Below are 13,612 nucleotides of genomic sequence, written 5' to 3' on the forward strand. Positions count from 1 at the left end.
AAAAAATAATGAAAAGATGAGAGCTCCATGAAACACCTGCCATTATGGCCACTCATCAGAAGCATTATGACATGTTGAATTGCTTTCTGAGTGGGATGACCAGTAATGGATAGTTACAGTATCATTGTCATTGCTCAGGTTCTGTTGAAAACATAATGTCAACTGATTGCTTCCTTTGATGGATGTGTTCTACAAAGGCTACTCACTGTATTATTTTTCTCACAATAGATAGTAGGAAAATAAATTGAACAACATACTGAGCAAAAGGAGAGCAAGAAAGAATGGCGAAAGGTAGGAGGCCTCATGTGGAAATAGAGGAAGGATGACAGGAAATGAAAGAAAGTGTGAGGGAAGAGTGATATGTGGATGTTTTTACCAAGCTACTCCTTCTGTTCTCTGCCATGAACAACTTACAAGAACTGAAGTTTTATAGGGAGGGATGGAGAGAGGGATAGAGAGAGGGGCGGAGAGAGGGATGGAGAGAGGAAGGGATGAGAAAGCAGAGGAATTGTGTAGGCAGAGGGACAGAGAAAGGGAGAATGTAACAGAAAGAATGGGAGGCTGAGGTGGAATTGAAGTCCATTGTTTATGCACAATGTTGTTTGCCAACACGTCTTTGCCTTTTGAATTGTCTTGGCAGAGGAGGTGGGCTAGATGAATAGCATTCAAGAGGCAGTGATGTAGTTATTTTTTTACCAGAAATGTGTGCGCGAAAGAGGTTTCATCTCAAGTTTGGTCTTGACTTCTTGAAAGATGAACACAATACAAGAGGAAAAGCTGCAGTACTGATCATGTACAATGAGACACCAAAGAGGAAGGAAGCTGCAGATTACAAGACTTGTAATTGAACCCTCTTAATGACCATTGTTTTTCTTTTCCTTCGTTTCAGCAACTCTGTATTCATTCACCAGCTGTAGATACTGACATAGATGGGGAAAGTAGACATGATATGCTATGCCGGTACACTTGCCCTCTCTTCCTGTCTCTTTCCCTTTTTCTCTTGATAGATTGCTCTGTCTGCAGGTTAGTGATGATGGAGTGGGAGAGAGCATATTAAAAAAGCACATTACAGGCTCACACTTCCCTCTCCTCCCACACTTACTTCTCCTATGCCTCATTTGTGTATTTTTCCTGCATGTGTTTATTAGATTTTACCAACATATTGCCAAAGGGATATGTATAGATATTCTTTCAACAACATTTGCTCTTGGTCTTGCCCTTTCTCTCCTTCTCCTTCCCATCTCATGATTGACTTGCATTTGACAGTGACCTCTATCTCTCTTCCCCTCCCTCGCTATCTCTCTTCATCTCTCTCTCCTCCCCCCTCTGTCCCCCTCTCTCTCCCCATCTCTCTCTCTCTCTCTCTCTCTCTCTCTCTCTCTCAATTCAATTCAATTCAAGGGGCTTTATTGGCATGGGAAACGTGTTAACATTGCCAAAGCAAGTGAGGTAGATATTATACAAAAGTAACAATTAAAATTAACAGTAAACATTACACATACAGAAGTTTCAAAACAATAAAGACATTACACATGTCATATTATATATATATATATATATATATATATATATACAGTGTTGTAACAATGTACAAATAGTTAAAGTACAGAAGGGAAAATAAATAAGCATAAATATGGGTTGTATTTACAATGATGTTTGTTCTTCACTAGTTGCCCTTTTCTTGTGGCAACAGGTCACACATCTTGCTGCTGTGATGGCACACTGTGGAATTTCACCCAGTCGATATGGGAGTTTATCAAAATTGGATTTGTTTTCGAATTATTTGTGGATCTGTGTAATCTGAGGGAAATATGTATCTCTAATATGGTCATACGTTGGACAGGAGGTTAGGAAGTGCAGCTCAGTTTCCACCTCATTTTGTGGGCAGTGTGCACATAGCCTGTCTTCTCTTGAGAGCCAGGTCTGTCTACGGTGGCCTTTCGCAATAGCAAGGCTATGCTCACTAAGTCTGTACATAGTCAAAGCTTTCCTTAAGTTTGGGTCAGTCACAGTGGACAGGTATTCTGCCACTGTGTACTCTCTGTTTAGGGCCAAATAGCATTCTAGTTTGCTCTGTTTTTTTGTTAATTCTTTCCCAATTTGTCAAGTAATTATCTTTTTGTTTTCTCATGATTTGGTTGGGTCTAATTGTGCTGCTGTCCTCTGTGGGGTGTGTTTGTGTTTGTGAACAGAGCCCCAGAACCAGCTTGCTTAGGGGACTCTTCTCCAGGTTCATCTCTCTGTAGGTGATGGCTTTGTTATGGAAGGTTTGGGAATCGCTTCCTTTTAGGTGGTTGTAGAATTTAACAGCTCTTTTCTGGATTTTGATAATTAGTGGGTATCGGCCTAATTCTGCTCTCAATTTGGTGTTTGTCCCATTTTGTGAAGTCTTGGTTGGTGAGCGGACCTCAGACCTCACAACCTCTCCCCCCCCCCCCCCCCCTCTGTCTCTCTGCAGGGTCTCTATCTATCAGTGTGTTCCTGATATCTCTGGGGCTGACGGTGTGTGCCGTGTGGCTCGTAGCTCTGTGTGGAGTCTGCACCTGGTGTCAACGCAAACTGGTGAGTGGACCACTAACATTTACCTATGACATTATATCCTATTATTTGGTTTTAGGACACATTGTCCTTCCCAGAACAACACAGTACAGCAGGCTTCCATCCACTCTTCCATGACTCTTATTTATTTGTACAACTTTTAATCAACTAGGTTGGTCAGTTATCATCGGCAATGATGACCTGGCCGAGAGGTCAATATACACATGTTCAGGTCAAATTACACACCCCAGCACCGACCCATAATATTCCCCAGAGCTAGTAGGGATTTATCCTGAGTTAGCTTCCTGGTTGGGTTAGCTGCCTGGTAAGGTTAGCTGCCTGGTAGGGTTAGCTGCCTGGTAAGGTTAGCTGCCTGGTAGGGTTAGCTGCCTGGTAGGGTTAGCTACCTGGTAGGGTTAGCTGCCTGGTAGGGTTAGCTGCCTGGTAGGGTTAGCTGCCTGGTAGGGTTAGCTACCTGGTAGGATTATCTGCCTGGTAAGGTTAGCTGCCTGGTAGGGTTAGCTGCCTGGTAGGGTTAGCTGCCTGGTAGGGTTAGCTACCTGGTATGGTTAGCTGCCTGGTAAGCTTAGCTGCCTGGTAGGGTTAGCTGCCTGGTAGGGTTAGCTGCCTGGTAGGGTTAGCTGCCGGGTAAGGTTAGCTGCCTGGTAGGGTTAGCTGCCTGGTAGGGTTAGCTGCCTGGTAGGGTTAGCTGCCTGGTAAGGTTAGCTGCCTGGTAGGGTTAGCTGCCTGGTAAGGTTAGCTGCCTGGTAGGGTTAGCTGCCTGGTAGGTTTAGCTGCCTGGTAGGGTTAGCTGCCTGGTAAGGTTAGCTTCCTGGTAGGGGTAGCTGCCTGGTAAGGTTAGCTACCTGGTAGGGTTAGCTGCCTTGGTAAGGTTAGCTGCCTGGTAAGGTTAGCTGCCTGGTAGGGTTAGCTGCCTGGTAGGGTTAGCTGCCTGGTAAGGTTAGCTGCCTGGTAAGGTTAGCTGCCTGGTAAGGTTAGCTACCTGGTAAGGTTAGCTGCCTGGTAAGGTTAGCTGCCTGGTAAGGTTAGCTACCTGGTAGGGTTGAACCCCAGAACTGTATGCACACACATTTGCACAGACATGCCCCACATCCTCATAATAGAACTGCAGGATAGTGAGAGAGAGAGAGGTGTTAGGCTGTAGGTGTTACATATTGCACAAGAGGAAGACTGTGAGAGACTGAGACATGTGAGAGACGGAGACATGCAAAGACATGCTTTGAGATTATGTCTGTAATGAAAAGCGCTGTAAAAGTTTCATCAATTCTCTCCATCTTTCGCTCTCCATCTCTCTCTCTCTCTCTCTCTCTCTCTCTCTCTCTCTCTCTCTCTCTCTCTCTCTCTCTCTCTCCATGACAATGCACTATGTCCGTGCCCTTCTCCGAACCCCATGCCATTAAAATGGTACAGTTGGACACCCAGGTAATTAGCTGCAATTAATAATGAGCTATTTGCTGCCTGTTCCTGCCGTTTGGCAATTAGAGGAAAGCAGAAAGATGGTTCATGGATCAGACATTCAGAATGAAAAGATAGTCTATTTGATTGAATCATTTCACCATTCTATATCATTGAGTATATCATATTCTATTAAGTAAAGAATGATTTCCCCTCCTCTCATTCTTTCATTCTCTCACCTCCCCCACCCGTACATCTGGTCTCAGTGTATTGCAACATATGTGTGCATAAACTGTAGGCTACATTCACTACATTAACATAAGCAAAACAGTAATACACACATTCAAGGACACTAAAATGCAGACACTGAGGATAGAACATGAGCACATTGAATTTTGTGTCTAGCAGTTAGTCAATGGCAGAATCACACTTTTGAGTTCATATTTTGGGCTCCCGAGATGCGCAGAGTTCTTAAGCACTGCATCTCAGTGGCAGGTAGCCTAGTGGTTAGAGCGTTGGACTAGTAACTGAAAGGTTGCTAGATTGAATCCCAGACAAGGTAAAACTCTGTCGTTCTGCCCCTGAACAAGGCAGTTAACCCACTGTTCCTAGGTTGTCATTTTAAGTAAGAATTTGTTCTTAACTGACTTGCCTAGTTAAATAAAATAAAATAAAAAGAGGTGTCACTACAGTCCCTGGTACGAATCCAGGCTGTATCACATCCGGCTGTGATTGGGTGGCCCACAATTGGCCCAGTGTCATCTGGGTTTGGCCAGGGTAGGCAGTCATTGTAAATAAGAATTTGTTCTTAACTACCTTGCAAAGTTAAATAAAATGTCAGTCTCTTGCCAGCTTTAGTTTATATGCTAGACCGCATAACTCCAAATTACTTTTTTCTGCCATAAAAAACTCCTTGGATAAAATTTGCAGTGCTTTCCGGTTGTGTTCTATTTTCTTGAGTATCCTTCTGTTTCCATAACTTTGTGTGTGGGCTCTTCGTAGTGTGCAAGGGGAATGGTATGGGGAGATGTTGTGTGACCATGATGGTGAACATGAACAGAATTCTCCATTAGGTTATGTAAACATGGCTTTGTGCTCAGTGCGTGTGCCTGCTTGTCGCCGGCTCCCGGCTCCCGGTCCCATGCTAATGATTCATATGCTAATGTACACATCACTCTGAGCTATTGGCTGCTGCCTGAGCAACTGTGATTCTGCCCATACGTTTCATCTGGAAATACTCTCCCCTGCTTTTGCTCCCTCCCTCTCTCCATCGTTGTCCCTCTCCTCTGTCTGTCCCTCTCCCTCTCTTGGCTTTTCTTTCTCCGTCTCTTTCTAGTTATCTCTCTGTCCCTATCTTGGCCTCTCTCTCTCTCTCTCTCTCTCTCTCTCTCTCTCTCTCTCTCTCTCTCTCTCTCTCTCTCTCTCTCTCCCTCCCTCTCGCTCGCTCGCTCTCTCTCTCTCTGTCTAGGAGCATTTGTGGAGTGAGGACAGCACATAGGTGGGTAAAACATGCAGAGGACTGAATTCAGCTGAGAACAGTTCTGAAGTGAGATGGAGATTGAATAAGCATGCTTAAAGCATGTAAATAATATGTAATATTAGTAACTGGTATTACGCACATTTGTATTGCTGCACATCTATGATATTTTACCAGTCTGTCACACCCTGTGTAGATTGAGGACTTTCAGTCTGGTCTTCAAAGATGAATCATATCATACCCTGTCAAATACACAGACGCACACACAGTAAAACTACTCAACCCTCACTGTCCATTTCTCTTGTCCTCGCCCTTTCTATTTCTCTATTGACCCTCACATTCTTTGTCTGTCTTTGCAAATACCATATGTCTCCCTCTTTACAAGTGTTTCGTAACCGTAATTCAGAGTCTACAGATGCTGAGAGACACGATAGTCCGGCGTCCCATTGTGACATACTGTAGCTATGCGGCTCTGAGGCCATTGTGTTTATGAGGAAGTACACAGAGATAGACACAATTAGATACATACTGTGATAAATACTGTGATATTTAGCCCATGGTAGTTGATAGATGCAGCCCTGTGTAGAGGTGCAGTATATCAGCCCAGCATATGGGTGAGGGAAGATGAAGAAGTCAGAAACAGGTCTCATGGGTCGATTATGGCAGGAAGGAGGAGGAAAGGAGGAGAGGATAGAGGGGAGGGGGGAGCAGAGAAGGGGAAGGAGGAGAGAAGGAGAGGGAGGAAGCAGGAAGTGGGGAGGGAGGAGGGGATGGAGGAGATGAGGAGGGGAAGAAAGAGTTGGATAGAGGATGGGAAGAGGGGAGGAGAAGGGAGAAGGGAGATAGGAGTGGTGTTGGCAGCCATTATGTGCGTTGTGCTGTGACAGATATAACGACAGCGGGACTGAGGGCTGAGGACAGATCCTTCACAGGGCTGCAGCATTACACTGTTCTTAGCGGGGAGACATCCATGATGTCCACCTCTTCTCCCCCACCCTCTTCTCCATTCCCTTATCCTCTCCTCTCCCCATCCTCTCCTCTATTATCTCCCCCTTCCCCCTTCCCTCTCCCCATCATCTCCTCTATTCTCTCCCCCATCCTCCCCCACTCTCTCCCATATCCTCTGATGTCTCTCCTCTCTCCATCTCACTTTATTCTGTTTCAACTCCCCTCATTCTGTCACTCTCTCTCTCTCTCTCTCTCTCCCACTCAATCATACATTGCCTCTGCCTTTCTCTCCATATTCTTTCCCTTCTCTTCCCTCTCCCTCTCTCTCTTGTGTCCCACTCCCTGTCTTCAGTGTTTTCTCTCTCCTTCCCCTACTCTCTAGCCTCCTGAAGATTTTATGATAGTGTTAAATGATAGATGAGCTGCACTTGATAGCATATTCTTGACTGTTTGAAATCTAGCCTTTTTCTGAGTCCCTAAAACAACTGTGTGAGTGAATGACTGTGTGTGGTGGATGGGTGGGCAGTGGGGTTAGGTCATTTCCAGAGATCTGCCCTCTATTGATAAGTGTTTATAACAAACAGGCCATGTAATTTGTGACAGAGAATGTGACAGTAAGTCTATAGTAAAACCCTTTCCTGCTCCAAACTGCCTTTTGAAAACCTTTCTTTACAGGGTTAAGGTTTCCCCTACTACATGTGATGTATATGTTTGGAAAGGAACTGAAATGAAAGGAAAATCCATCATTGTTTGATTTTACAAGGATCACATTGTAAATATTAGGTTTGGTGAGTAACACCTATTGAATCAAGTTAGTTTAGAATCTCAGCTTGAGTATTTTTTCGATATGAAACTATAACAGTTTGAGTCAAACCATATCAATTATAGGATCTGAAACACAAGTCATTATAATATTATGTATTTAAGGCCTATTACCCATCACTCATAGTGCAGGGTTGATGTGTCCACTCACTGTGCTCTTACACATTTCAAATGGAATAGCTTTAGCTGTTTTACAGTCTATTTGAAGGCATAGTACTCTCTGTATTAATTGAAAATGTAATGAGCATTGAAATGAAAAACAAGATTATGTAGCTGTACTTTGTGACAGTGTGTGTTTAGTGTTTGCCTTCAGTGTACAAATTGTCATCAACCCTGCATTAATTTGATACGCAAGGCCAGGCCAATCATATAGCTGCAGTCCTGAGTTCCAAGGTTTATCATATAGTTGCAGTCTTCAGATTAATCTCAAAATGTTTCATTATAATTCCACTGACTGTTGGGAATTCTGGATCTATTTTAACACCCCTGTTTTATGTATGTTTGGGCGTGTACTGTTTCTGAGTGTGTAGTGTTGTATGTGTGTTGGGAGTGTTGTATGTGTGTGGACGTGTCTAATCCCCACTGTGTCTGATGCTTGATGCTCCCATCCGTTCATTCTGTATGGTTAACAGATGTATGGATTATTGCTGTGGAGAGGGTTTGGATTCACATGTAGATCCTGAGAGCTGGCTGTATGTAGCAACGGTCATCAAAATTGTTAAAAGGGTTTAAAAACAATTCTAATAAATGCAACAGTTGGACAATAGATGAAGATACTAAAGAAAATGTCATGTTTAAAATCCATCAGATATTAACTGAAGAAAGTCCCATCAGATATTAACTGAATTATAGCACATAAAACATATTACTGGCACAGACAACTAATGAATGGAGTTCAGGGATTCTGGTGGGAATTCAGGTATTCAATTTATTATACAATTTCCTTTTTTATGCACTCATACAGTGCATTCAGAAAGTATTCAGACCCCTTGACCTTTTCAACATTTTGTTACGTTTCAGCCTTATTCTAAAATTGATTAAATTGTTTTTTTCCCTTATCAATCTACACACAATACCCCATAATGACAAAGCAAAAAATATCACATTTACATAAGTATTCAGACCCTTTACTTAGTACTTTGTTGAAGTGTCTTTGGCAGCGATTACTGCCTCGAGTTTTCTTCGGTATGACGCTACAAGCTTGGCACACCTGTATTTGGGGAGTTTCTCCCATTCTTCTCTGCAGATCCTTTCAAGCTCTGTCACGTTGGATGGGGAGCGTCGCTGCACAGCAATTTTTAGGTCTTTCCAGAGATGTTCGATCAGGTTCAAGTCTGGGCTCTGGCTGGGCCACTCAAGGACATTCAGAGACTTGTCCCGAAGCCACTCCTGTGTTGTCTTGGCTGTGTGTTTAGGGTTGTTGTCCTGTTGGAAGGTGAAACTTCGCCCCAGTCTGAGGTCCTGAGCGCTATGGAGCAGATTTTCTCTGTACTTTGCTCCATTCATATTTTCCTCGATCCTGACTAGACTCCCAGTCCCTGCCGCTGAAAACCATCCCCACAGCATGATGCTGCCACCACCATGCTTCACCGTAGGGATTGTGCCAGGTTTCCTCCTGACGTGATGCTTGGCATTCAGGCCAAAGAGTTCAATCTTGGTTTCATAAGAACAGAGAATCTTGTTTCTTATGGTCTGAGTCCTTTAGGTGCCTTTTGGCAAACTCCAAGCGACCTGTCACGTGCCTTTTATTGAGGAGTGGCTTCCGTCTGGCCACTCTACCATAAAGGCCTGATTAGTGGAGTGCTGCAGAGATGGCTCATGAATTACTTGTTGCTGTCACGTTCTGTTCCATAATTCAACAAGTATGTCAATAGCAGGATACCCTTGGATTAAAAATCAACACGCTTGGCTCCAGATTACACATACAGTTGAAGTTAGAAGTTTACATACACCGTAGCCAAATACATTTAAACTCAGTTTTTCACAATTCCTGACATTTAATCCTAGTAAAGATTCCCTGTTTTGGGTCAGTTAGGATCACCACCTTATTTTAAGAATGTGAAATGGGGGGGATCACGTGACCCTTGAACGAGATGGACGCATGAACTAAGAGCTCCGCCCAAGTAGTTTCCAATTCCTAATCTTACCTCCACTCCAAGTTCAAACTCATTTAGCTTTAGTCAAAAAGTCATAGTGGCTACAAAAGGCGACATTACAGGTAACATTTTTACCCGGACTCGAGCATTAGCAACAGAAAAAGCCTCCAAGAAGCAGCTAGCTTCAGAAAAATCTAGCACCATTAGCCAGGAGCAAGAGGACCCGTTCCCCCCCGATGCCCAACGAATGCCAACCCCACACTCTGTCGAAGACGTCCTTTCTGAGTTGAGATCCCAATGTACAGAACTCAACATTAAATTAGATGCCATTAACTCTCAGCTCAGTGTGATGGGGCAGGTGACAATCCTGGAAAATGCTTTGCCTGACATCAACAACAAGATGGATGCGCCTGGACGAGGCAGAGGGGCGAATCCTATCCATGGAAAACTTTGACAGACGCCATGGAAACAATACCATATGCTAAAAAGAAAATAGAGCATCTGGAAGAGAAGAAATAGGACCTGGAAAACAGGGGGCGAAGGAAAAAAAATATCTGTTAAATCTGGGCGAAAAATAAGAGGGAAACATGCCACTGATCCGCTACCTGCAAGACATACTTCCCGAGTGGCTCCACCTGTCCACCGACAGGCCCATAGAACAGAGCTCACAGAGCACTGAGGCCCCCACCAGCAGCCAGACAACCACCGCGCCCAATCACCATTAGTTTCCTGAGATTCACCGACAAGGAACGAGTCCTACAGGCGGCGAAAATCAACACCATTACAGTGGGAAACGCCAAACTCACTTTACACCAGGACCTGTCAGCCGGAATACGCCGATAGCGCCGAGAGTTACACGAGGTGAAGAAATACTCCATTGACCGAGGCATTTTTAGGGGATTCAAATACCCAAACCAGCTCAGGATTCTTCACCAAGGAGCCCTGCGACACTTCAAAACTACCGAAGAGGCAAAACGTTTTTTGAAAGACAATCCTGGTCAATGTGAAATTGACCAATGATAAATACGATTACTGTTATTACTAAAGGAGGTAAGACAACATATAGCCGATATCCAAAGACCCACCCGCCCCGCTAAATGTTATTATAGCCATCTAATCTATATTTATTTTCCTTTAGCTGAGAGGGATAGGCTCTATAGCCTAACCTCGGCCTACTAATGTTTCAGCCTACTTTTTTTTTTTCCCCCCTTTTTTCCGTTGCTATTATTACTTGTGGTTCCTTATGTCCCTTCGGGGAGGTATATGTAGGCTGGGCTATTGATTTTATTTTCTCACTCTTTTAATGTGGTCTGGACGGGGTCTACGTTGTCACACACTCAATGCGGGGCGGAGAGGAGAGGATGAGGCATTTCTTAGGTGGGGAGGGGGAGACGTTGTGCGATGCTAACTGTTCCCATTTTATTTTTTCTGGAACACAGAATTGAGACTGAGCGGGGGGGTAATAGATCCAACGGGATATGTCGAGTTGTTTGGGAACTCGGCTGGGGTGTTCAGAGATGATTATTTTATATATACCATTTATTTTCCTTTTATGTGAACGCAGCTGTAGATTTTGCTTTACGCGGATGATGTCTTGCTCTACATATCCAACCCAGAGAAATCCCGCCCATTTTAGACACAATTGCTCAGTATGGCAAGTTTTCAGGTTATAGGATCAATTTGAACAAATCCACTGTCTGCCCTCTCAATCTTACACTCACCAGCTCTATGAAGACACTATGTCCATTCCTATGGAAGACACAGATCTGAATAGCCTTTTCAAGGAAAACTATCTTCCACTCCTGGATCGAATCAAGAACGATCTCCAAACCTGGATCTCCCTCCCAATTAGCTTAGTAGGAAGAATTAATGTCATCCGTATGAACATCCTCCCTAGACGGAACTATTTATTTCAGATGCTCCCATGCTATCTCCCAGTTTCCTTTTTCAAAACAACTAACCAAAGCATCACCAAATGTATATGGGGCAATCAAAAACCTAGGATCAAGTTCTCCACTCTATCGAAACCTCAATCTAAGGGTGGTCTTACCCTTCCCTCCCTCTGCCCAAATCCGCAACATGCTAACATGGATCACAAACAGACAAGAGTCAACGTGGATTCAGATAGAAGCCCAATCCTGTGGTTCATTGCCACTAAGCTCAAATATATTCATCAATAACTTTAGTTAAGTGGGCAACATAGCCAAAACCTTTGTGATTTACAGCACCCTACTAGCGTGGAGGGACTGTAAGAAATACCTGGGCATTTCCTCCCAAATATGTTCACACTCGCCCATAGTAGGCAACCCAGACTTGCCAAAAGTCCTGAAGGATGCCAACTTTAATCTTTGGCATACTCTAGGAATCAGGACCTTTTCAGACCTATTTAATCAGAAAACCACTACACTGAAATCCTTTCAAGAGCTCTGCAGAGATTTCAATGTGCCAAGATCCCATTTTAAATTTTTTAAATATCTTCAAATTAAACATGTAATTTCCTCATTTACTTCCAAGAGGAGGTTTAGAACTCAGTTGAATGAAGTTGAAACCCTTCTTGTCACAGCACAATCCATTAAAGGCAAAATATCTTATATCTATAGACTCCTTTCTGAGAAAGGAGGCTCCTCCTTTACTCCTTTGAAAATAATCTGGGGAAAGGACCTTGGTCTGACTATCAGTGATGAGTTATGGGTGGAGGTTTGCGACAGGGTATACTGCTCCTCTACTAATGTAAAAGGAAAGAATCTAATTACATATTTTTGTACACATTTTATTACACTCCTTTGAGACTCCATAGAATGAAAATTGACATCTCTCCTAACTGTAAAAGATGTACCTCTGAAAGTGGAACCTGTATGCATGTATTTTGGAGCTGTAGAGAGATTGCCAGATTCTGGCATACATTCTATACATACTGCTGCACAGAAAATACTAGATGTACCGTTTGATATGACCCCGTGTATCTATCTTCCTAATGCCCAGCAGGACTTTGTTCTTGATCCTGACAGAGAAAATTTGCTCATAACTATTACATACTTTGCTAAGAAATGTATTCTTCTATTGTGAGCCTCTAATACCCCTCCTACATTTAAAATGTGGATTGACCAGATTGTTGACTTTCTCCCTTTTGAAAAGCTCACTTATGACCTCCGCAAGAGACAGCCCAAGTTTGATAGACTCTGGTCTCCACCACTCAACTATATTTCAAATTGGACAGAGTGAATGGGGTGATTAGGGAAATGAGCAGATACATGTTGTGTAAGGTGCTGTAAAATCTAAAAACTAATTATTTGCTCATCGTCTCAGCGAAGGCTAGAAATAGCCAATAAGAACCTTGATAGAGCTGCTGCAAGTTTTATATTTATATATTTTTTTTTTAAATAATTATATATTATTATTATTATTTTATTTATTTTTTATTTATTTTTTAACTCTGTTTATTAAGTTTTACACACACACAGACAAGACAAAGCAATATAAATAATATACTCAACTAGAAAAAAAATACAAATAAAAATACAAATAAAAAAATAGCTTTAAAGATACCATACTTTAGACAAGTTAAACACACCAGGCAGAACAACAAGTGGGACACAATCATGAAGTGGAACGACATTTATTGGATATTTCAAAATGTCAGAATAATAGTAGAGAGAATGATTTCTTTCATCGCATTCCCAGTAGGTCAGAAGTTTACATACACTCAATTAGTATTTGGTAGCATTGCCTTTAAATTGTTTAACTTGGGTCAAAGGTTTTGGGTAGCCTTCCACAAGCTGCCCACAATAAGTTGAGTGAATTCTGTCCCATTCCTCCTGACAGAGATGGTGTAACTGAGTCAGGTTTGTAGGCCTCCTTGCTCGCACACGCTTTTTCAGGTCTGCAGACACATTTTCAAAGGGATTGAGGTCAGGGCTTTCTGATGGCCACTCCAATACCTTGACTTTGTTGTCCTTAAGCCATTTTACTACAATGTTGGAAGTATGCTTGGGGTCATTGTTCATTTGGAAGACCCATTTGCGACCAAGCTTTAACTTCCTGACTGATGTCTTGAGATGTTGCTTCAATGTATCCACATAATTTTCCCACCTTATGATGCCATCCATTTTGTGAAATGCACCAGTCCCTCCTGCAGCAAAGCACCCCCACAACATGATGCTGTCACCCCCGTGCTTCACGGTTAGGATGGTGTTCTTTGGCTTGCAAGCCTCCCCCTATTTCCTCCAAACATAACGATGGTTATTATGGGCAAACAGTTATATTTTTGTTTCATCAGATCAGAGGATATTTTTCCAAAATGTACGATCTTTGTCCC

General features: G+C 42.9%; 1 protein-coding gene across 1 annotated transcript in view; it reads left to right on the forward strand.

Annotated features, from left to right (window-relative positions):
* Nucleotides 1-13,612, forward strand: part of LOC139385038 (synaptotagmin-7-like) — a 109,081-nt gene that overhangs the window by 53,800 nt on the left and 41,669 nt on the right. The window contains exon 2 of the mRNA XM_071130077.1: nt 2,459-2,562. Within this exon, the coding sequence (XP_070986178.1) occupies nt 2,459-2,562 (104 nt within the window). The remainder of the gene's footprint in view (nt 1-2,458; nt 2,563-13,612) is intronic.

Source organism: Oncorhynchus clarkii, chromosome 26, assembly GCF_045791955.1.
Source record: "Oncorhynchus clarkii lewisi isolate Uvic-CL-2024 chromosome 26, UVic_Ocla_1.0, whole genome shotgun sequence".
Taxonomy (NCBI): Eukaryota; Metazoa; Chordata; class Actinopteri; order Salmoniformes; family Salmonidae; genus Oncorhynchus; species Oncorhynchus clarkii.